Source organism: Argiope bruennichi, chromosome 11 (assembly GCF_947563725.1).
Source record: "Argiope bruennichi chromosome 11, qqArgBrue1.1, whole genome shotgun sequence".
NCBI lineage: Eukaryota > Metazoa > Arthropoda > Arachnida > Araneae > Araneidae > Argiope > Argiope bruennichi.
The window spans coordinates 19260949-19287109 of record NC_079161.1 but is presented as its reverse complement, the minus strand read 5'-3'; the positions used below and the strand labels follow the sequence as shown (position 1 = coordinate 19287109).

The following is a 26161-nucleotide window of genomic DNA, read 5'->3' as shown; positions in this document are numbered from 1 at the left end:
TCAACTACTCTGTTAAAGCATGGCATAACTTTACCGAGATTCAAGATGAAGATATGGGTTCTATAATCTAGTATATTCCTAAAAAACATTTTTTAAAAGTCTAGTATACCGGTGTGTACTTTTGTAACGAATAGTTAGTTCTTTGTGACCTGTGAATTTTTGCAACACTTGAAATAAAAATGTGTATTATGTTTCTCTATAAATCTCATTAAACGAAGCAAAAGTTTGGAACAGTATCCTTCCGAAAGAAACTTCCAGCAAGGCAACTTTGCATAATTCAGTCGTCACATTTCAAATTTAGATTTCGTTTAAGTGTTCTAAGGTCACTTTGTCTAATGGAAAAAAAATCTGGTATCGTCTCAATATGCGATCTACCTTACTTAACGGTACTAGTTACTTTACGGATCGATAGGTGGCGCCAGATGAATTGTTGATTGACATTTTTTCCCATCATTTTATAAAATTATTACTTTTTAATAATTTTTTAATTAAAAACTAATATTAATTCATTGTAATTTAATTGTATACATTATGTTGCATTAATTGTAGAAAATTTACGTGGCGCCATCTATTGATCCGTAACACAACTAACTAAAGTAGTAGTATTGGGACAATACGGAAAATCTAATATTTCCCTTTCATTATGCGTCATTGGTTTATGAATATGGGCAGATACATTAGACCAATGAGGATAACAGCCATTTTTACTGCTTCCAAATAATCGTATAAATAAGAATAATCATGCGAATAATTAAAAAAAAAACCTGATATTTTATAGAAGATTAAAGTTTTTTATTTTTCGATCTCACAGGGGCATGGGAAAAAGTTGTGGCTGAGATCAAGGCAGACCATGCCATAAGAGGTGCTGTAACCCTCCACACGCAAGTGTATTCTTCTGTACCTCTGCCAGAAGTGGATTCGCCTGAAAGCTTATTGAAGAGCATCGCGAAACTCAAAGAAGCCATCGGATCGCTGGGACAACCTCTTTTCATGAATCTGCAGCCTCTGCACGATTTGGATGAAAACTATCCAGTTGTACAAGAAAATATGTAAGTATAATGCAGGGTGATATAAAAATTTGCACAACATCTTGAAAGTCAAATAAATGACATTTGAAAAAAGTCAATTATCACATTGAAAATTATGGGTACTATGAAGATAACAAATCACAACTGTTGTAATAGAATCTTTCCTTAAAGATTTTATAGATTTTTATTTTTTTTACTCATTTGCGTTCGGCTTAATGCATATTCTGTGTAAGTACGGTAGTAAGATTTCTGTATCCTGAAGATAGTAATCTGTTTGTTCTTAAGTTTCCCAGTAGATGGTGTTGATCTCTTGCCTTACTGTATCACGATGTACGTTATGGGTAGCTAATGAAAGAATTCCTAAAAAGTTTCCAAGAAGTTAATATTCATTCTACAGGAATCACGGATTTTTTTCATTAAGGTTCACCACATCACAGTCAGGTCTGACGATCCGTCAAAATGTATTGGGTGATTAGTCAAAAATACATTAAAGACAGTAGCGGGAAAGTATCTGATTGATAGTTTGCTTGATTAAAATTAAGATAAGAGATGAAAATTGAATTGGTTAAAAATTTCAATACGTTTTTTTTTTGACACAGGGACAAACACAATAATGGCGTGTCAGAAGTGAGTATCAGGGAACTAATCTGATTGGGGCACCTGTATGTACTGCTCCCTACAAGAAAATATATTGTTACGGATCACCGGGTTCGTTTTGTAGTGGATGTATGGTGCGAAAACCCAAGCAGGCCTCAGTAGAAAACAACGACAACGAGCACAAAGACGACAAATATTTACAGCCGAGACGAACACAGGACAGCACACAGCAGCAGACAGTAGCCCACAAGTAGTAATCGCCCACAGCACACGAAGCAGCCAGACAGAATCCAGCAGGAGAGGGGATCCTCGGAGCTTCGCTCTACGGTCTCTCCAACGGTTGAACTTCTCGCTGTCTCCTCCCTTTAGCTGACGACTCATTATTTCTCACAACTCGCTACTACACATGCGACACGACACCACTTCCACACTAGACAACAGGACTTGGCACACAGCAATTCAGCACTCGCTCCACACAACGCTTGCACTCCGCTGTTGCTTCGCTATCCTCTCGAAGATTCGTTACTTGTCTACGACTCCTCTTCCGATCACGATTAAATTCACTACGACTTGCAGCTTGAGACTGCCGGCCCTTTATAGTTCCCAGGAGGCGGAGAGAGAACTTTCTGGGCCAATCAGGAGTATCTGGGCGTATCTCAGTTCCTATTAGATAGGTCATGAAAATTCTCAAAGTTTCCAGCACTATCCATTTTGTTGCCAAATTAGCCAAATTTATCGCCAAGTCGCCAAATGGTCGCCAAGCTCTGAGGTCATTGACGCGGCACCCTATCAGCACCCACAGGGCTGATCGTACAACGGTCTTTCTTACGATGACACTATTCGTTCTGGGAAGCAAAATTACAGGTTTGTAACAATATTGAAAAGGGGTGGGAGCAAAAATGTATACTATGCATCAGGCGCTATTCACTTTCCCTAAGCCAGCTAGGAAGAGTTTTTATATACAGATTTCATAATTTTGAAAATTGGATAAAAAAGAGAGGCTAACATGGGAAGAGTTATTGGGTGACCCCATCCTCCAGAAAATCAGTAGACAAATACTGCCATACGGTTGATTACATTTGAGCTATTAATCGAGCTATGTTTGATTTTTTAAAAAGAATTTTAATCGGAAGCGGTTAGTTAAAAGAATTAAATAAATTGTTTTAGTTTTGTAATAAATCTTTTTTACGGCCTTACATATTCCATTTTTTTTATCAAAAAATATTTTTTTTGAATATATATTTACATACTAGAGAGCGTTATATGGTCGAAGCTTGGGGTAAATTTATTGCAAACATTTGATAGTCATCGGAGCTTTAAGTAAAGATTTGAATTAATACTTCCTTTTATTTCTTATGAAATAAATTAATTAAAGTTTGAAAATTTTAATAAATTTTAATTTTCTAATTTTGTTTATAAAATACATTTACACAGAGTATAACGTCACATTTTAGCCCCCACCTCCTTATTTCTTGCCAATTTAATGCTTTTTATAGACTCCGGTACTTCTCCAATAATTTTCTGCTTTCAAGATTATATTCTTGCATATGACTTCCCCATCCTAAAGTATTAGTTCATATTGCCAAGCTACTTTACCAAGAGTTGCCCAAGGATCTTAAGAAAATTGAGCTGAGATGATGAGGAGATTATTTCTTAAGAATCTTCACTGTTTGTATTGAATGGTTATTGACAAGTTTTGTTAATGCTTGAATTATAATCTTAAATATCTTCGATACATACATGTTTCAAGTAAGTGTATCCACTCCCTTTGCAGTGAGATGCTGAGTGAATTGGAAAAACTGGATGAGATGTATGATGATGTCAAAGTCACTCTCGTGAGCATGAGGAGATGGATGCAAGAAAGTTTAGCCGATTTCGATGATGAACAGGAAGATAAAGTAAGTTTATTCACAAGTTTAGAATGAATAGTTCCTTTTTCGATTTTCTACTATTTCGTAGAATTACATCTTTAGTAAAACCCACTTATTCTAACTTCATCAATCTTGCACTTTGTATTTTTAAATTATCCTATTCCAAAACGAACGTGTGGACAGAGAAACAGTTCCTACTCCTCTAAACGGAATTAGTTCAAATTTTGTTGCAGAACCGGAATTGTTGCAGAAGCAACATTTTAAATTTCATTCATCAAGGTCCATGCATTTTTTGAGTAAACATGCGCGCTACAAATGGACATATAAGTAATCTTCCTGCTGATGGACTTGTCAGAAATTCGATAATGCATACCTGTAACCTTTAACAAAACTAGTTACCGTTGGGCGCCAACTGCTAGGGAAAAACAAAACTCTTAAGGAAAGAAGCTTAAATGATTTAAATCTTTTTAATGAAACTTTAAAGGACATAACACACGAAAAACAATAATAGGGCAAACAATTAATACAAATATTTAAGGGAAAGTACAATTCTCGGGGGTAAACAACATGCTTAATCCATGACTCCAGAGCACAGACTGAAGTTTTATCGAGCGGCCGCTAGGTGGCAAGCTGGAAAAGTTGTCCGGTTACATACCTACGATTAGGGTGCAAAGACATCAAAAGACATTTCAACTTTTATTATTTTTTAATTTTTCTTCTTTACAAGTAGACAAAGATTATTCTAAAAGGGATTTTATCAGATTCAGGGTGGTCTAAAACACAGAGATTTATCAAGATATCAAAGATTATTTTTCTTTTTCTTCGAATTCATAGCATGGAAGATATTTCATTTTCCAAACTTCGTATTTGCGATAGTAATAAAAAGAGGCAGGAGATATTCTGAGACATGGAATTTTTATATGAAATCGGGAAAAACACTCAATATTTTTCAATTTATTTCTTCAAAAATGTGTCCCAGCAACTTATTGGGGATGGGATTCATCTAAGAGAGATTCTGTATTTTTAAAATTTTTTTTTTCGTACAACTCTTGCTTTTCTAACTTTTTAAATATTATTATAATATAAGATGCATTAATTTTTTTTTTTCGATTTCTTCTCAATTGCATGAAGATTGCATGTAATCACATGTTTTGAGTGTTACTAGATTTTTATATAAATGGAGAGTTTTCAAAGGTTTGAAAACGTGTTCTTGTATATATATATTTTAAATGTAGCAATCTGACAACTTTTTTTTATCACAATACTATATACTTAATTGCGTTCTTTGATTTTGATCACAATACTATATACTTAATTGCGTTCTTTGATTTGCATACACAAACAATGACTTATTTGACGGAATAATTTGTAACAAATCTATGAATTTGGTTAACAACATATACCCATTTTGATCATCTACTTCTTTAAGAATTTTGATTGATTGTTTTAAAATTCACATTTTCTTTAATTTAAATTTTCATAAAACTCTAAAGTTATTTTTTAAAAAACAAGATCGCAGATCAAAATTTCATTCATCTAGCCTTTCCCTTTTCAAACCTATCATATGCATAGAAAATGGAAATAATTTTTAAAACGTTTTTTTTCTGGACTTCAAATAGCTTGAGGTACAGAAACTCAAAAAAAAAAAAAAAAAAAATCTAATAATGAAATTTTTAGGCATTTAGAATAACTTTTCTTGCATTTGGCATATGAGACAGTATAAATTGTTATTTCGCTCAGCATTTTTCTTTTCTTCATTTTAAATTACATCCTTTTTATTAATTTACTTATTTCAACATATTTAGGGATTGCAACATCGTACCAAAAGTTCAATACCGCTATTCGGTATTTATTAGATCCTAATACCGGGACACCGGTTTTAATACCGGTATTAGAAATTTTAGAAAAAGAAAGAAAACACAGGTGTTTCTTCGTTTTATTTGCCAGTTTTAATAGAGAGTGTAAATATCACAAAAAAATAATTTGTAACCTATAAATTATAACAGTATATAAAGAATCACAAAAAAAGTGAAGGAACATCTTATTTATTTAAATCACAAAAAAGTGTAAATATCACTATTCAGTCTGTGGTACTATTAAAAAATTTTGAAAAGTGATCTTAAAAAACATAATGCATCCATTGTACATAATGCATCCATTAAGCCTGTAACGTAATTTTGTGTAAAAATTACCAGCTGTCGAAAACGCTCTTTCGGCATCTACGATAATTGGTGGTACTGTTAGCAATACGCGATATACTTTTTCCAAGCATTTACCTCTAAATCCCTCATCTTCAAATAAATCGATTTATCGTCGGATGGTTTTGGATATAGCTGATTTCTGTATTGTATTTTGGTTCGTTGAAATTTTTTAATTTATCGTTAATTCTAAATGTTGTTCAAGAGACAATTCCTTTTCACTATCGACATTAGTGTCATCATAATCTTCGATAACTGTACCGAATTCTTCTGAATGTGGATAAATTTGTGGGTAAAAAAATTTGAAGAAAATTTACTATAAACTTGATCAGATTTGAATTGGTTAGTCACTTTTTTTCTTTTTCATTTTCATTTTTAAAATCATTATAATTATGTAAATACCATAAGACATTTTCTATTTCTGTGCAATTTCTCAATGTAATATATAATTCCTCAGATAGTGATGTGTGCTGTTCTTTCAGTGACTGCAACATGAAATTTATTGTTGCATTAGCTGTTAATGAATTAGAATCTCTCCGACATAATGACTCAACAGCCAGTTTTATTGGAAGTAGAGCTGATACAGTTCTGGATATTAAGTCGAATTCACTATCCGAAAAATTAATTTGCTGGTTTAAATCGATTATTGCTTTTTGGATTGGATTTCTCAGTTTCAAAAATCGTTCCATCATTAGGAGTAAACTGTTAGGAGGAAAAAAAAGTTTCTAATAAATTCCGAAAAACCGGTATTTAAACTTGTGAAAACCGGTATTACAAAATTGTTCAAATGGCTCAAAATAGCGGTATTCGGTATCCCGGTATTGCAATCCCTAGACATATTCTAAAATCTTTATATTAAAATTTATAATTCTTGTGATCCCACATCCTTTTATTTGAGTGCTTTCTATAAAATTTCTTTAATTGAAAACACTTTGAACTTAGTTTACTCATGTTAATAGGGGAAATTTTTCACGCTTAATCTCCACTCCCACAGGATTTAATTATTTGTTATTAAAATTAAATGTCTCCTTTTAAATAAACCAATGTGAGGTTAAACTGCTTGATTTATATGTATTAATTTTGTAAAATAGAAGAAAAAAGATTCGAGGAAGCTGCGCAACTGCGAAAGTATCATAAACTTAATACATCATTTTTCTTTTCGCAAAAATTTTAAGTAAATAGCGGATTTAAATGTAAAATGAAAATTCTTGGCCGAAATTGCATCTAAATTCTATCTGTTGATAAATTATTTAGAAACTATATTGTATTCATGAGGGGGGGGGGGAAGGAAATCGACTACATATATGGATATTTTAAAATTAATTTAGAGATTTTTGATCTAAATTATTTATTGTAAAACTTCATATACCTGTAAAAGAAATTTGATAAAAAATATTTAGAAATGGATTAAAATTGTTTCAAATAAGTTTTAAGGTGTATGTACACACTTGAAACTATATCGAATATTTTTTTTTTATTGCCTAATAATGTTCTCTGATCCTTTAGCTTTCAAACGATACCAAGATGTTGTCAATATTCGAAATATTTCTCGTGTTATAATTATTTTTCTTGAGGTGCTTTCATTAAAAACTCTCGTTACGGTGTTTTTAAACTCATTTTATGAAGAATGATATTTTTTCACTTTTGTTGCCTCATTCAAACAATCATAACTCAACAAGAAATGAACCAAATACAGTTATTTATACATCAAAATAATCTGTATGAAATAGCGGATGTTTTATGCCTCAATCAAAGTTATATTTATAGAAATAAATGTTTAATAGCTATTTAAAAGTTAAAATGACAGAAAAAATCTCGCTTTTTCTATTCATCGTCGATGAAAAAATTGTTTAAAAAACTATACATTTTTATAACTTGATTGAGGCAGACAACATGAAGACTCATAGTAGGCATCATTTCCAACTAGAATTGTGTGTCTGTACAAATTGGAATTTAAGATATCATATTTCAAAAAATAGGCTCATTAGCTCATTAAATATTATTTAATTAATTAATAATGAGTGTAATATGGTTTTTTCTCACTGAAATGAGTTTAAACATATATTAATGACCTACTATGAAAAAACTGGATTTTTAAAGTTAAAATTTAAAAAAAATCTTCTAGTGTGTACGCACACCTTAAGGCATTCTATTTCAGTATTAAAAAAATACAGATTATAAAATAGTTAAGAATAAAAATAATAATTATAAAAGAGGATGTAATGCGTTGCAAAATAAAGTAGCAACGATTTGAATACACATAATCAGCTCTCTCCAGACAATGAAAACAGAAACAGTCTAATCTTAACTTCAGATAAACAAATTGAGGTTGAATGTGGGCGTTTATTCTAAACAGAATTGCATGCGTCAGTTAAGAATGATAAAATAGGAAAGATATTATTCACTTTACCGTTCGTGGAAAAAAAATTCGCAGGAAATGGATTGTTATATATTAAATTGTTTTTAGTTAAAACAATTGGATTGGTAAACATTTATTTTGTTGATGTTGTTAATAAAAATACATTAAATGGAGTGATCTCCTTAATTATTATGTATTTATACTGAATAAATAAATACATCATCATGTATTTATACTGAATAAATAAATACATCATCATGTATTTATACTGAATAAATAAATACATCATCATGTATTTATACTGAAACTATGTCTCGTTTTGTGTTTAGTTTCATTGTAAATAAACCTCGGTTTTCATTTGGTCATCTTTCTTGACATGAGTCCGAAGTTCCACACAAATTTGTAATTTCGAAGACAAGATGACATGACAAATTTAATTTAATGAGTTCTGACACGTATTTTTTAAACAAATAAACAGACTGATAGAAAACCACGTGTTGATGCAGCCCAAAGTTTAATAGATCAGCATTTCTATTGAGAAGATAGTATGCTAAATTTCATTCATTTAGCTTGTTTTCGTTTTCGAGTTATCCAATTCACATCTCCCACCGGGGAAGGGGACACCTCAGATATGAAGTGAGAAGCTTCCGGCATGGTGGTCGGTTCTCACTAACCGGGTGGATACAGAAATGATAGAGATCTGCTACCTCCTACCTATGACGGGGCATGCTTTCCGCGGGAAAGGTTGTGCAGTGGTCGGCAATGGCCTTTAGAATTCAACCTTAGTTCACCCCATCAATTGGTTCGATCAGTCAGATTTAATCCGCATGACTTAATGGAGGGTCGGAGCATTTTATGGTCATCCAATTCACATGTGCGCAGATAGATAGATAAGTTTCACATTGAGGTAACAAAGTCAAGGTATGAATAGCTGAAATTTTGTTATCCAAGTACAAGCCGATACGGATACTGTGTCACGAAATCGTTTAAGAAATCACACCCCACTCAGAATTAATAAGGCTCGTACAAATGTTGTATTAATATACGGCTTGTAGCTTTCCAAGTTTTTAAGTAAGGAAAAGGTGTAAATCAAAATAATTTTGGATTTTTTTTTCACTCATCCTAACCTCTATTTTTTTTAAAAATATTTTTGATTATGTCATATTTCAAAAAGTTATCTTTCAACTTCCACTTTTCAGTGGGTAAAATGAAAGCTGGTCCTTTGCAAAGAGGCAATTTTCAGTCCCTCATTAAATAATACTTTCATTTCAACAATAAAATGAAAAAAATGTCTAATTTTCAATTTGCTTTAACGATTCTGCGCTCATTCACACAAGAAAGCAATGTCAAAATTATTATTTCCACTCTTCAAACCTATGTGTCAAAAATTGAACAAAGATGTACCAATGAAAGAATTGCAGGGTATTCTGAAAAGACTAAAGAGATTCTTGGTAAGGGGGGGAGCCATTCAGCAAAATAACTAAAACTCCTCACATTCATTGATGAAAATCTCATCTAGTAAAAAAAAAAAAAAAAAAAAAAAAAAAAAAAAAAAAATTAAATACTTTGAACTCATCCTAGGTAGAATCTAACATTTATTCCCAGTACCAAATACAGGGTGTTCTAAAATTAAAGTCTTTACTTATCAGGACAATTAAAACAAACGAAAACAAAATACAGTCTTGTGGTTCATTGGAAATCAAGAATAACCACTGTGTTAAGTGCAACACTGTTATAAATGTTCAGCGTTATTCCTACATAAATGGATATCTCAACTTTGAAAGGTTATTAAAGCGAAATTAAACAAAGCACAACTTTGTTGTTCAACGGAAATGAAAAATAACATATGAAATTTTAAATCGAACACAGTTGTAAGTATTCGGTGTGAGTCCATTCAAAAAACACGTAGGATATCCAGACGATACATTAACTCATCATTATTATGAAATATCTCTAGAAAACAGAGTTCAGAGGTGAGAGTGTGATTCATTTTTGATTCTGTATGAATTGATGAAGTAGTAAACCGTCGTGAAATTTCAAATAAAATAAAAATTGGGGAATAAGTACCTGTGATTAGGTTTGAAAAATTGCATTTTTTTCATATAAAATGTACAGCGAAATAGTTTCTACTCCAAAATGGGATGGTATTGGGTCCCGAGTAACAATTTATGACATATCCACAGATCGTGCGCTTTTTCTTTGAAATAAAAATTGACAAAATTACTATTATTTAGGGATGGGTGACTGGTTCTTTGTTGTCTTGCCAATTATTTTAAATTTATTTTTGAAATGCAAGAAAATTTATTCATTTCGGTTTCGCCAGATTGCTAATTTATTGGACACCTTGAGCCTATGTAGCAAGGCTTTCAGCGCTGTCGGAGGGGACGTCAGCCTCTACAAGGATATCGACCACAGACTCCTCGACAGAGCCTTCCAAACTTATGTGAAAGGATTGGAAAAAGGAATCAGTTCCTACAATTTGGCTTTCAGACGTCTCAAAGAGGAAGTTGGTAAGTCCATTTAACTGCTCATTTTGATAGTTATAAATCTGAGGTATATTTTACTAGATCATAAATGCAGAGTGTTTCTATAATCATGAGACAAACATTAAAAGTAGTTTAGATAAACGGAACACAGTGAGAGCAATCTCCTCAGCACTTTCTGGCATACAAGCATCAAGAGTACACCGATTTTTATTTTCAGATACGCATATGAGCGTTTTATGCTTCGTAATACAGTAAAGAAAACCGAGTACGCCTTTTAGAAGTTGATTTTGGAAAAGGATTAAGATCAAAAGTTGATGCTGAATTACAATTTTAGTCACAAGATTCAAATTGTAACAAAAATCTATAGTAAATTCTCTTCGAATTGGTCATTGTCTTCGAATTGATATTGCTCGTGATCGATCAACAATATATTATATTACATTACTTTCAATTGGTGATCAGCTTGTTACTATTGACTTTATAGGTCGTTAAGTGATTAATATTGGATGCATTTTTTTGAAAAACATTTCATCTTGTTATGTGGTATGATTGAGAAATATAAAGTCAATTAAATTAGTTTATTGAAAATTAAAAAGTGCATACCTTACAAAATAAAAGCGGAAATCCTATTTTGAAATGAAAAACACACGATTGATTGTTTTAATAAAATGAATTTGAATCCCATCATAATATTTAAAGAATTTGATTAGATTGAATAACATATTGAATTAAAATTACTGGAAAAACTGTATAGATCTGGAATTTATATTATGAGCAATTTTTGGAGTCTTTAAACAATACAAAGATTATTTTTGTAAGATACTTGTTTTGGAACATATGAATAGCAATTTCTACTGGCAAGTTATAACGATTGCCTATTTGGCGATGGGTAAGTCTATTTTTGCACCCGGTTAAACTTTCAGTTGGAAGCCTATTTTCATATCTTTTTCTTTTGATTGAATGGACTTTTTGATGATACGGCGAACATCAATTAGAACATTTCTAATAACATTTTCAGCTCCACTAATTAATTAAGCAAAGCTTGCAGCTGTGAAAATGCTCAATGCAGATATTTGAAAAGTTCATAGAGTGATTTATTAACGGTTGCCATTTGACAATTAGTAATATGAGCGATTTCTGTCACACGTACGTTAGCGTTTTGTATATATATATTTTTAAATGAAGACAAAAAAAGAAGAAAACGATATGTGTGGCCATCTGGATTTCCGGTAACATTATTTCCATAAGATTCGTTATTATACTGCTGGGAATTAAAATTTATCCGAAACAAATAATTTTTTTCATCTATAATAAAGTTAATAATTTTTCTTATGAAATGAAGAAGAAATAATAATTTTCTTTTTGATTTCTAAACTAAACCTTCTTCGTTTAAAAATTATTTTAGTATCTATTTAAAATCTATTTGTTATCATAATTTTATTTAGAGTATCAGAAAATTTGTATGCGAAATACTATAGTCATTTTCAAAATAATCTTTGCAGCCAAAAACTTTTTATATAATTTTGTAAAATCAAATCATTGCTGATCACAAAATTTAAATCTTAACAAGTTGACTTCCGTGACTTTGCTATCACATTTACGTGATAACAAAAGTTCTCAGTCAATGTAGAATTTTATGCGAGTCGAACAAGCCTATTTTTAGTTTATATCACCTTATTTTAACACGTTACTCAACACGTGAGTCACCTGTGATTCATGCATATTATGTAATTAGATATTTTCTTCTATACTACAATTAAAAGAGAGCAAATAAGTAAGCATCTTATTAGATAGTGGTCTGAATCACAGGCATCAGTCATGGTAACGAACGTGCGAAAAAGAAAGAAAAAAACCCTCTAGAACACAGATTCTCAGCAATTTTAAAATATGAAAAGGCTTAGTATTTTTTTAAAACATGAAAAGCTTAGTATTTTTAAAAAGATGAAATGTCTTAATATCTTTTAAAATACGAAAAGGCTTAGTATTCTTTTTTTTTTTTTTGCATTATTATCTTAAGATTCTGAACTTTCAATTTTTTATATCAATATTGTATCTCTAAAACATAAGTAGTTCCATCTGTCAAAATTCCACACAGCAGATAAGCACATAGCTATCTCTAAAGTACTGTGTACGAAAACTGTCAAAATTAAATGGCGTATTGCCATAACCAAAAAGCATTGAAAATGCTTTAAAATAATTACATGTAATATTTAGAAATGATTTGAAAACTTTTATGAAATATTCTGAAGATCTATATAAATTTCTGAAAACAGTCAGTATTTGATTTAATATTAACGTTCGAAAATAAATTGGTTTTTTAATAAGAAATGAGTTTTAACTTTGTCGATTTTCCAAATGCAAGTGAAATTTTGCAAAGAATATGTATTTAAATTTATTTCCAACATGTAATCTGCTCCAAAAATGTTTTGAAATCTTACGAAAAATGGCTTATCAAACATAGTAAAATGTTTGAATATGAATAGTATAAAATGTTTGAAGAAAGTAAAGAATCCTTCATAGAAAAATCACACTCTAAAATATCATCCATTTCGTCTAATTATCAGTTCAGGAAATTGGTGCTTAACATGTGATTACAGTTTGAAAATAGAAAAAATTAAAGAATAAGTTTCTGTATAGAAAAAGATCCGGACTGTGGCGAGATAACTCATGGGTTTTCCCCCACAATAATGCCCTTTCCCCTTCTCATGATGCCACTATTTTTTGGAAATTTTCGATAAAAAAATTAAATAAGACTACAAGCTCAGTATTCATTAGGTATATTTTTATTTTCTTAATTCTATGGTTACACTTGCCTTTTTTGGGGTTACTATTTTGAGTGCCGCCGTCCTGGCATAGGGGTAGCGCGTCTTCCCCGTGATCTGGTAGTCTTGGGTTCGAGTCCCGGTTCGAGCATGGTTGTTCTTCACCTGTTGTAACTGTGAGATATGTATATGTGACCCCCTGTAAAAAGGGGTTGTGCAAGCGAATGTGATGCGTGAGTAGCTAAGACGTACTCTTGGCCCTAGTTGGCGCTACTAAAATAAGAGACGCTCCCTTGGCTTAAAATCGCTAACTTCGTCAGCGAGCTTGTTCACGACAAGTGCCAATAGAAAGAATAACTATTTTGAGTCTATTTGTGCAATAAAAAAAATTCGCGTCTATTTAAGTTTTACAATGGCCATGTAGGGCAACTTATTGACCACCTGTTAATGAGCATTATATTCACTTACTGAAATTATCAATTACCAAAAGAAAATTTAATTTTTAAATAAAGCAAACGAAGCTAGTTTTACCATTAGGAGAGTTTAGACAATGATACAGGAGAGGGGGTAAATAACTTTCCTTTCGTAAAGCTTCATTTATAGAAATCTATTAAAAAATAATACTTATACAGACATGAGTGAGCAAATTTGAACTATAAAATGGTTTAAAAATTTAGCTTAAAATGTTTCTTTTTGTAGTTAGAATAAGTATTTTTTCTTTCTAAAGCATATTGCAGTTAAATAATATTGCAATGCAGCTATCTTTTATCAATATTAAAATAGTCATTATTTAATTAATCATTAATAATAATAATTATCATTATAAAATATAATTATTAAAGTAAAAAGAGACTAAACTTCACTATTTTTGTATTTAAATTATTTGTCTTTCATTAAATACTATGATGGAATTTCAAATATTTCTGAATAATAAAATTTTTACGAATATATATAAAACATTCACTCCATCAATAATAAGAAAAAAGCATTTCTGTTGCTGAACTTCTAAAGAAAATTTATCGAAATTTGATGAACATAACATTATTTTTATTTCCAGCAAGATGACAGAACTTACTGCTTTTATGACTTTTTTTAGTCCATTTACAGTAAAATTCAAACTCGAAAACATTTCTTTGCAAAAATATGTTGACTGAAATTTGACAAGAATCTTTAACTTACTTTCTTTAATTCTTTCACTTACAGTATTTGTGATGCTTATGATAATATTAAAACTTTTATTAACTTAATGTTTTATTGTTGTATTCAATTAGTTATTAGAAATATTCACACAAATACTACCAAAAGTTTAATCGAATCATAGCAAAAATTTAACTTTTTGTGTTTCTATTTACTAAATTTCATATTTACTGAAAAATATTCCCTTTATTTTTTTTATCTAATAGTACAGTTGAGTTTATTTTTAATGAATTAATTTTTAGTGTAATAATCAATTAATGTATGTTTTTCATCTTCAAATTGTTGCAACAAGTTATATATAAAAAAGAATATTATATATATATATATATAAATTATATGAAAGTTTAATCTGAAAAAAAATATAAAAATTTAATACTATGCTCAATTTTTAATTAAAATCATTTTATGAAAAGTATTATTTAATCAAAATTTATTTACTGCAAATTTTAATTCTTCAAATAAAAAAAAATATCTGTTAGTAAGTTTGTTAATCAATTATTAAATCATTTCGAATTAGTAAGAAAAAAAGTAAAAGTAAAAAATTGGGATATATGAGTCAATGTTTACAACAAGTTGAAGTGCATGAATATATAAAGAGATAGAAAATATGATAAATCGTGTTCAAAAATCCAGGTATTTAATTAAATGTTCCCAGAGAAAAATTTAAGTATGAATATATTTTACAATGTAAAAAAGTTTAATTATACTAATGAGTGCTAATTTATAAAATAAAAAATAAGTATTCCTTTCTTTTTTTTTAAAAAAAATTAAAAATATAAGAATACATTTTTTTTTTACTGAATTAACGCTTGTAGAAAACATTCCTATCCTAAAAATGTCTCTAAAATAAGTTTATATTATGAGAAATCTAGGCACTATATAAAGTGCAAAATAAAAAAAATTGTACCTGAGCTTGCTTTATTAATTATGCAAAATGAAATCTGTTCAAAAGCACTAAAGGTTAATTATAATGCACTAACTAATTTGTAACATATAATTTAAAATTCATCTATAACATTTTGCAAAAACATCTACTGCTAATAAAGTTATATAATTATAAGCATTTTTTACTTTTAGAGTTATTTTTTAGTAAAGAAATTTTAATTAAATAGTATACTTTGTTAAATTAATTTTAATTAAAGTTTGAGTTCGAAATTAAGTTTTTTAATGTTTTTTTCTTCAATCTTTTTTATATTGTCATTAATATGCATTAACTAATTTTGTTGAAAAATAAAAAAAATAATCCAGTATAGGGTTTAAAATATAAATAATTTACTCCACAATTGATATATTTTTTACCTTATCTCGCCGAATAATCTACATTTAAACAAATTACAACAAAAATAAATAATTGCATTACATCATAAAATGAATATTCTTCCTCTCATGTTGAATATTGTTTTACATAAATTCATTCAAATAGATGGTATGCTGATATTTTTTGCAATGAAAGATCATACTAAGAAAACACTAACTTTTTTGTTTGTTTTTCCATAACAATTTAATTGTAAACAGAAAAAAAAAAAAAAACTTAGCTTTTCAAATACGAATGTGCATTAAGTACAAATCACAACAACAAAATTATTCGTCAGAAAAGTTCCTCTAGAATATCCTGTATATTTCTTTTCAAAATTAAAGCATCTTTTGTATTCAAAGTTCTGCACATTTTTCCGCTTAGGCCATAATAATTACGATATCTCATTGAGATCTGTATAGAATGCAGCCTTCAAATTCACAAACATCACTTTTATGCCCCGAATAGAAGCACTCGAGACATTTAGGATTCCTTTCTTCGACGAACACACCCCCATACAATCCTTTCACTTCGATTCCAAAAGGCAAATCAGACACCTGAACGTTACTTTTAAGAAACAGGTCGAACTTCCTTTCATTGGTATATACATGAAACCATCCTCTGAAGTTATTTCTGATGAGCTCTGTCTTGACCACAGTACCGTACTGGCTAAGGATGGACACTATGTGTGAGCTGTCTACTTCAAGAGGAATATTGCGAACTTTTACGGTCACGCACTTTGAGGGCACGCGGACTAGCCGGCAGGAATGACCTTTAACCTTTAGACCTCTGAATCTAGAACTTTTCATGAACTTAACAAAGCTCTCCATGGCGAAAGTGGATTTGAAGCTTAGAATATAAGCATGGTTCAGGAAGGTCGGTCCTAGGTTAAACACCTCATTGCGGCGAACTACATGGAACAGGGCATTGACCACATCACTCATGTTGTAAGGTGCGCCTTTCGGGTCACATCTGAGAACCAGCGTCGATGACCAGTCCACATCGCCGGGGAAATTCAAGCTGTCCAAGTCATCCAGTTCTCCTTCTGAAGATGAACCGTTAGCTGCAGCCTCGTGACTCATCCTGACTATTGAATTTTTTCGCAATAATTTCTACCTGATTAACATTTAACTTTCAACAGGGAGAATGGTGGTCCTATTTCACTGAAGAAATTGGGAGAAATAGGCAAACCGGCGGTGCTTTCTGTTATCAGCGCGTGCGTAGTTTGTAGGTCGGTGTGTACACGTATTCTGACGAAGCGGTGCTGCTATCTTATCCACGAAAGAACAGTTCCTCCCAATAAATGCGATAAGACGAGCGCAGAGCATTATGAGTCGAGTGTTGCCGCATCATTCAACGGGAGACTAGTTTCGATTATTTCACCATTTTTTTTCTACTTGAGATAAGGTTTGAGGTTTTATCTCAGTGTGAAAGTAGACGCGTTGAATAAATTGTTAGAAAATGCTGCTTTTTTTTTTTTTTTAACGGTTGAATATAGGAAATGATTAATTTCCTGCTGTATCAAAATGTAATCATTTTCATGCTTACAGTTGAAAATTCTTTGTTTGTTGCCGGATATTTCTTGCAATAAAAATACAGATAATGAATAATGCTGGATATATTTATTTGTTTTAAATATGCGACGAAAAACGGCTGTTGATTTTTTTGGAAAAAGTACGTCAATTACTTTGATACATTGATACAATCCGATTACAAACTGGAAGGATAGGAAGACAAATTAAAAAGTTTATCTTACATTTTTCAGTTAAATATAACGCTAGAGAGTATTAAAATAAAGTCTGCGCCTCTAATGCCAATTAGTCAAGCTTTGTCTCTAATTCAAATCCTGGAAATATTTTTAAAATCAATATTTGGGAAAATTCCGGGCACAGATTGATGTATCTTCTTTGAGACAGTCGATGGAGTTGTCTAAATTGGAGTGGTTCTTATATGATAATAATATTCAAATGTTCTTAATTCATTTAGCTTTTAGTCGCAATAGAGTGGGCCTTTCTTATTTAAAATTATTCGCCTTTGGCGACCAGCAAGTTCACTGGAAATATTGGTTATATGCAATTCTTTAAATTGTATATATATAATTTCATGCCCATGAAACCACCAAATTATCAGATATTCAAGACGTGTTGTTTTCTTTCTTGTATATGCTCTGTTTATTATGTAAATTAACCTTTCTAATGGAGATCAGTCCCATGACATCATGGCACTCTTAAGAACATAAATGTCTTGTACATTTATCTTTTAAATTTTTTTTTATCCGTCTCATAAACTACAGATATTGAACGAAATCCCTCATTTTCAGTTTTCAACAATGAGATGAAATCAAACGATCAGATACTTGATGAAGTAACGAATACTATTTGAATTTTAGGGCAACAATGTAATCTAAAGCTGGAAATTAGGCAAAAAATATTCTTTAAAATTGCAGAAACTGCTCATAAAAAAATCGGTACTTTTAAAAAGATAATTTTTGAAATTTTGAAACGGTGTAAAATGCATTTTTGTGTAGTGATATTTTCGCAAGTAATCGCTGAAAAACTCAAATTCAGCTTAATTTTTTATTAATTAAAGTTTCAAAGAGAAGTACATTTTCAACCTCCAAGGTATACATCTGCCAAATTTAGTTTCTGTAGGTGAAATGATTTTTCCTATTCATCTTTATTATTATTATAGAAAAGGTAACTTTCAGTTTCTTATTGTATACTTATATTCCACATTTGTGTGCGAAAACTCCATAACTGCTTTAATATTCCGTATTTTTGTATTAATACATGGAATATTAGTACAAAATTGCAGAATATTTGTACTAACGCAGTTATGTAAAGATATTCGCATTAGTACTTCATATTTGCACTAATATTCCGTGTTTGTGCATAATATTAGACATTTATGTAAAAAATTTTCATATTCGCATTAATACCTTATATTTTACTACACTATGGTTCGCATTTGTGTATTAATATTCCTTATTTATTTACAAATAATGCGTATTTGTTTATTAACATTCCGTATGTATGTACAAATAATGTATGTTTGTGTATTAATATTCCTTATTTATTTACAAATAATGCGTATTTGTTTATTAACATTCCGTATATATGTACAAATAATGCATGTTTGTGTATTAATATTCCTTATTTATTTACAAATAATGCTTATTTGTTTATTAACATTCCGTATATATGTACAAATAATGTATGTGTATTAATATTTCGTATTTGTAATAACCTTTCACATTTGAACTCTAATATTCATATATTCACATTTGAACTTTAATATTCTAATATTCGTTCCAATATGCCATGTGTACTAATATACTATATCTGCATAAATAATTTGTATTTTCATATTAATACTCATATTTGAGCTAATTGTGTATTAATAATCTGTATTTGTTGCCTCACTCAAATTTCAAAGAAAAATGTAAAATATATAAAAACAACAAATATATAAAACAAAAATTTTTAAGTCAATTCCTACTTAGGTCAATAAATTCTTTTTTTATTATTTTAGTTACTTTTTATAAAATAATTACAAAATTGGTGACAAGCTTCGCGACCATTTGGCAGCATGGCGACTGATTTGGCGACCAAATAGAAATTACTGGACAAATTTAATTAATTAATTAATATTTGAAAAAAAACTATATTAACATCAAATGTCATTCACTACAAGTTTTAAAAAATGTATATCTGAACTTGAGTGGATGAATAAAAAATATTTTATTAACGACTGAAAATTTAAACAAGATTCTCTCTCTCTCTCTCTCTCTCCATATATATATATATATATATATATATATATATAAAGAGAGAGAGAGAGAGAGAGATAGCTAATAGTAGGAATTGAAAAAAGATTTTTAAGTGTCAGAAACAGCTTTGAATCTTAAAAATTTCTGATACAAAATAAAAAAATAAAATAAATAATAATTAAAAAAAGGAAGTTATTCCGAAAAAATTGAGAATCTAAAACTTTTATTCGATTTAATGAAATAGAAAACCCATAGTTTAATGACGTAATATGACAAAACAAATTAGAAAATGTCATATTTATATTCTCATATACCTGTTTTTTTTAAGAGTACATTCCAAGAAAAAATAAGAAAATTTTATAAAAGTTCCGTTTAAATTTCACTAACTAGACCATAAGATATCATAGACCACTGAACATAATGCAAAAAAATAAAATAAAATTTGAAACTGTTACATAAAATTTCTATTTATCAAACTTTTTTTTTTAAGTTCTAATTGAAATTAATGTTTCTACTTCCACAGATTCAAGAGGAAAAAATTCTTTTTTGTTACCATTTATAGATTTTAAGAGACAAATATTGGATAGCAAAAACACGAATATATTGAAAATTTGACAAAAAAGGCTAAAACAAAATTAAAATAACCAAAGAAAAAATATTAGGGATAGAGGCGTTGAAAATAAATAGTATTTCTTTTGAATAAATCATTAAATATTATTGAGTATCGTTGCTACGGGCAACGGGTTATCATATCACGACTTTCAAAAAAATAAAGAAAGAAACCACGCGCTTCGAGGGAAATGCCAAGGTCGAATTTGTGCTTGATGTCTACTAAGAAAAGATAAACAAAGCACAATCTTTTAAATACAAAACTTTATTACTACTAGGGGTAGTGGTCTTCCCAAAACTTTCCCGTATACTCTCTAATAAACTTGTCATACCAGAGAAAGCCTTAATTGGCATTGGCGTACAACAATTATAAAATATTACCTTTTGGCGTGAATTTAGCATTTTTATTGAATCTGATCCTTGGCGCATTTTTTTGGCGATTAATAGTTAATTTATGTTTTAGACACGCTTTTCACCCTGGAATTGAAACAAAAATTTGACACAAAACTGCACTTGTAGCTATACAATTCCATATCAAATTTGATATATTTATGTCACAGCTTTTTTGAATTATCACGTTTACATGTTTCTGAAAGTACAGACAGACAGACAGTCAACACATAATTGAATCTGGCTCAAAATTTAATCGGTGTCTATCCAAAAGATATTAAATCTATACATCGAATCTTATCTATCTAGTTCTCTTCGTTTTGTAATTATTGTGTTAACTTATATTCGAACAGCCAGACAGACGGACTTCCTCTGAACAGATTTAACACAAAATTTCATAGAAATCTGTAAAATTTGTGTAAAGACCGTATTCTAAATTCCAATCGTCAATCTCAAAGTAGTTTTGAGTTATCATTGTTTTTTTTTAGTTTAGTTATATTAACGTCCCGTTGTAAAGCAACACTAGGGCTATTTTGCGACGGACCTCGTCATTTTGAACCGCGGTTAGATGACGAGGACGACACCTGAGCTGGCACCCCCCTCTCCATACCAGCGGGAGAATGTTTGGTCTGACGGATTTAACGTGCAACAGACCCTCTAAAACGACGATTTTTCGGTGGAATCGGGTCGCGAACCGAGACCTTACCACCAGGTCACTGCGGCCTATTTTCACAGATAGACAGACGGACATTTTCCAAAATTGCGTTTTTCGAAATCAGGGAAGTCAGCAACGTGGAGATTCGTCAAAATCTTGTGTTCGACACTTTTGAAGATTACTATACTTTCTCTATACTACGTATACGAGAAAATAAAAAAAAAAAAGCCCAAGATCATAAAATGCTAATAAATATCATTGTAATTCTTATCAAATAATCATTTTTCTAACAGATGCCAACTGCGAAAACGCTTTTCTGCACAAAATTCGGGGACTGTTGCGAGTCTATGACCACGAAGTGCACGAGCAAGGGACCGTGGAAGATCTGCAGAAATGCCAAGATCTTTGCACCAAGGACAAGAATTGCAGAGCAATTGGTTATGCAGAGCAACTTGATGAGTTGGATCTAGAATCGGGATTGTATCTGAAGAAAGAGAGACAGTAAGATCCTTTTTCTTTCATTTTCACATAATTTTGTTTAGCTTGACTTGTTTCATATTTGTAAAGTCATATCACTGACTCTCCGAACCGCCTCGAAGGCACACGGATACAAAACTGAATGACCGCTATAGCAACACTGGTGGGAAATGTGGTTGAGTCCTAAGGGCCATCACCGGCCACAGTACAACCTTTCCCAAAGGAAGTACGTCCCGTCATCGATGGGCGGAGTCAAACCCCCACCATTTCGTTTTTCCTTCCAGGTAGCGAGAACCAACCATCATGCCAGAAGCTTCTCATCCTAATTTCGAGGTGTCCTTGGGGGGATTCATATTCGTAAAAATGAAACTTTATAACCGCATTTTTTTTCACATCTTGATACACTACTTTTAAAACTTTATACTCTCGTGACTGGCTTTCAGTCGATGCAATCTACTCTTGGCTAGTTTCGTAACTGAACTAAGCTGAAAGCTAAGCACGCGGCTTATGGCATTAAAAATATCCAAAACTGTTAAGACTTTAAAAATAAAAACAGACACACCTAACACACATTTTTTGTTTTTGTTTCTTAGCTTATAAATTTAGAATCCAGAAAAAAAGTTGCCAACCAAATCTGAGAGCTTTTTTTATACAATTTATTTTCAACAACATGATCTTAATCATGATAAATCAATTTTCATAATTTTTTTCGCACAGTTTTTTTCGCAGTAGAAGAGGTCTCAATTATGTGCAGATAAATTACACTGAAGAAAAAATGATAATAAAAAAAAAAATCTAGGCTGATTTTTAAAAGCATAAAAAGTAAATTATATCAAAAAGTTCATTTCAAATCACTTTTAAGCCCGCGGGTTTTGTTTAATTCACTTCAAAATTTGAAAAAAAAAAAAAAAAAAAGAATTCTTTGCTGTACAAATTAATTGGAGGTCAGGGATTTTAAATAGTATTATTTCCAAATGAGTTCCAAGCCTCCTAAGGCTGGTCACAATAATAACAATATATTAATTTCAATTAACTTGATCAAAATACATTAATTTCAAAACATAATTATTAATTAATCGATTAATTGCCGGCGTCCTGGCATAGGGGTAGCGCATCTTCCCAATGATATGGATGTCCCGGATTCGAATCCCGGTTCGGGCATGGTTGTTCTTCATCTGTGTTCTATCTGTGAGGTGTGTGAATGTGCCCCCCCCCCCCCCCTGTAAAAAGGGGTTGTGCAAGCGAATGTGTGAGTCTCATCTTCATATGAGCTAGAAGTCAGACTTCTGCCCTCGGGTGCTCAGGGGTCTTTTCCCTCAGAAGCTATTGCACTTCCTTTCCGTGGCAACCCGGACACGACATCATCAATCGATTGATTTAATTAAATTGACGTTCATACAAGTGGCGCCATCTGTTAGTAAATTAAAAATCATTTTCAATATTTTATTAATTAAATGTGGAAAGTTTAAAATTATATCAGCAAAGAAAAAGTATCAAAAACTGATTAACATAAAAATAATTTCCAATTTGAGTTATTGTCAAATCAAAAAATTCGAACTTAAAACTTTATGAATCTCTAGTTTTTAAATCTCAAAGTGCATGTGAAATAAAATAAAAATGTTTTATTTTTTATTTGTATGACATTTACATGCGAACATAATAATATGATGTTGGTTTTTAATAATAATCTGTAAATTCATGTTCAGTTTTGGACCAGTTTCAAAGTAATTCTTTTTCAAATCCGAAACTCGATTTATTCTTTGTCATTGAATTATTAAATTTCAATAATAACTATAATTCAATTCAGTTATAATTAATAATTATAATTTAAATTTAAATCGTTTAATTGTTTTGTGCTTCGTAATAAGAAAAATTATTCATTTTCGATACAAAATTTCATATAGATCAAAAAATGACTCCATACAAAACAAATTTTGATAATCAAAGTCGTTACATTTTCGAACCATGTCATTTACAGAGCTACATATATACAAAAGGACAAATCATTTTGCTGACGCTCATAATTTATCTGTCATTCTGATGATGAGACCATACACCAAATTTCATCCATCTAGTTCCTTCCATTTTTGAATTATTTATTCATATGCGATACGAACGAGCAAATAAATATACTCCGGGTGAACAGATTTCTCTAATCTTTGATATAAATCCATACATTTGATGTAAAAGCCGTCACCAACATTAACATTAACCCTCCAGCTGCGTATCCCGCGATTTTCGAGAGTTGGCAATCAGTCCATTTTCTATTGCATCCCGCGTTTTTCGCAGTTTAATATGTTTATTTTTACGATTACAGATTTTTAATTAATTAATTTAGATTAAATTATAAGCAGCTAAGAATAACTATGCGAATGAAACTAAATCACAATGGCTAACAAAAGAAAATAAATGCTTTAATCTTCATAAAGAAATAAAATCTAACATAAAAGTAACTAATATTCCAATTTTTATGGAGTATAATTCATCAGAGTCTTTCTTCTACAATTTTGTTTCGACATTTATAATTTTTATTAAAAAAATATTATTATTTACCGTTTAATACAATGCACAAAAGATGACAAACTCAAAAGATGTCACAGGCCAATCAAACATCATCCACAAAAATCTCAAAATTAAAATAAAATAGAACCTTTAATTTTTATAGAAACATATATTTATATCAAAAATGTATATAAAAATCAAATATTTATATCAAAAATCATATATCAAATATGTATATCAAAAAAAGAAGAACTAGTACCACTGCTATGTTAATATTTTTTTTTCTCGACATTCGGCTTTTCATTTCTTCAATTATCATTTCTATTTCTGAGATATCGTGTCCGCAGTGATTGATTTCAAAATTGACCCATGGTGAATGTCAGTAATACTGAATCTAACACGAGAATTATTTCCTTTCACTAATGAAATTAACCAATGAGATACTTCGATGTAACAAGAATACTAGTCGGTCTTTGTCGAATGAGGTAACTCATTATTAATAATTATGTGCATTTGAAATTAAATCAAATGTAAATTAAATTTAATTACATTTTGTTATATATACAAGGTTGCAAAGGTATACATTATGAGCCGAGAGTTTGACACTCTTGTAGCAGTAATAAGGTGGTGATTTAAAAAACTTTTTTCTATTTATTATCTGCCGCCTTTGACGACCAGCTAGTTTGGCTTTCCAGGCTGCTAAACTATATAAATAGGGAATGCATTTGCTTAAAATTTTTCCTTATTAAATGAAAGATAATGAAAAATATTAATTTAATGGAATCAAAACATTTCAAATTACTGCCATAGATTGAAAAGTATATATATTACAAAATAATTATTTTTAATTATTGCATAGAAAGCAATTTTTTTTTGTCTTAATCTTAACATTGACAAAAGCCTGAAGCTAAATGTTCTGATGAAATAATTAAATTAGTTTGAATTTTAACATAATATATACATTTCTATATACATACAGATTATGCATTAAATCATATTAAAATTCATTAAAACTACAGGAAAATATGTACAGGTGCCATCGAAAATACACTTTTCTGAGTTTTAAGATGGTCTAAAAATACTTTTTGCGAGATAATATGTTAGGAAAATATAATTGACAACCACCAAAAAATTATTTAATGTTTAACTAATATTTTAATTAATTTTTGAACTTTGAAATACCGACTATGATATTCCACTTGAGTTCAATAACATACCGGAAAAAAATCCGTAGATTTGCATGAAATATATACAATCAATCACTAATATCTTCATACATAAAAGTTTCAAATTCTTTTTTTCAGATGCTGGATCTACCATCGCAGCACAAGTACAGCCACAGTTCACACACCAGGTGGACTTTCCGGTGATATGGGAGTATATGACAGAAAATGCTACTAAAAATCGGAATATCTAATTTAGTTGACACTTTAAGGAAATAAAATTTCTGCAAGAATAAAAGCAACTATTTGAAATGCTATTTTGTTAATAAAATTTTAGAAACAATTTATTGATTGGTGTTAGCATCTTCCTGCTTTTGTCCCATTTTTCTATCACGAGTTAATAAACGTATTTAAAGTATCAACATACGTTAGGAGCCCATTTTGAGGAATATCAATAAAATAAATATTGTGTTTACATTTTATGATCATTATTGCACTAAACTTCAATGTAATCAATGAAAACTTTCTTTTATTCTCACGGATTTAAAAAAAACATTAAATTTTATAGTAAAATTTAACAAATTTACAAAAACCCGTATCCAATAAAACAAAACTAAAAATACAAAATCACAAAAGTTTGAAATCATTTGTCTGGAATCTAGAATTTAACAAAAATTCTCAAAAATCATTTTTTTAAATAAATTTTTGAAATGAATAATATAGAATTTTCCTAATATTTGCCCAAATGTCAACACAATAAGTGGTTAAAAAAATTCTAAACTTTGTTTATTTTAGTGCATTTTC

The 26161-nt window shown here is 30.3% G+C and overlaps 1 protein-coding gene across 2 annotated transcripts in view; it reads left to right on the top strand.

Moving 5' to 3' along the window:
* Positions 1-25704, top strand: part of LOC129957561 (uncharacterized) — a 69296-nt gene extending 43592 nt beyond the window's left edge. For both annotated transcript variants that reach the window (XM_056069924.1, XM_056069922.1), the window contains exons 5-9: positions 812-1049; positions 3400-3523; positions 10377-10563; positions 21509-21716; positions 25499-25704. In XM_056069924.1, coding sequence (XP_055925899.1) covers positions 812-1049; positions 3400-3523; positions 10377-10563; positions 21509-21716; positions 25499-25595 — 854 coding nt within the window. In that variant the 3' untranslated portion in view covers positions 25596-25704. The remainder of the gene's footprint in view (positions 1-811; positions 1050-3399; positions 3524-10376; positions 10564-21508; positions 21717-25498) is intronic.
* The last annotated feature ends 457 nt before the right edge of the window (positions 25705-26161 follow it).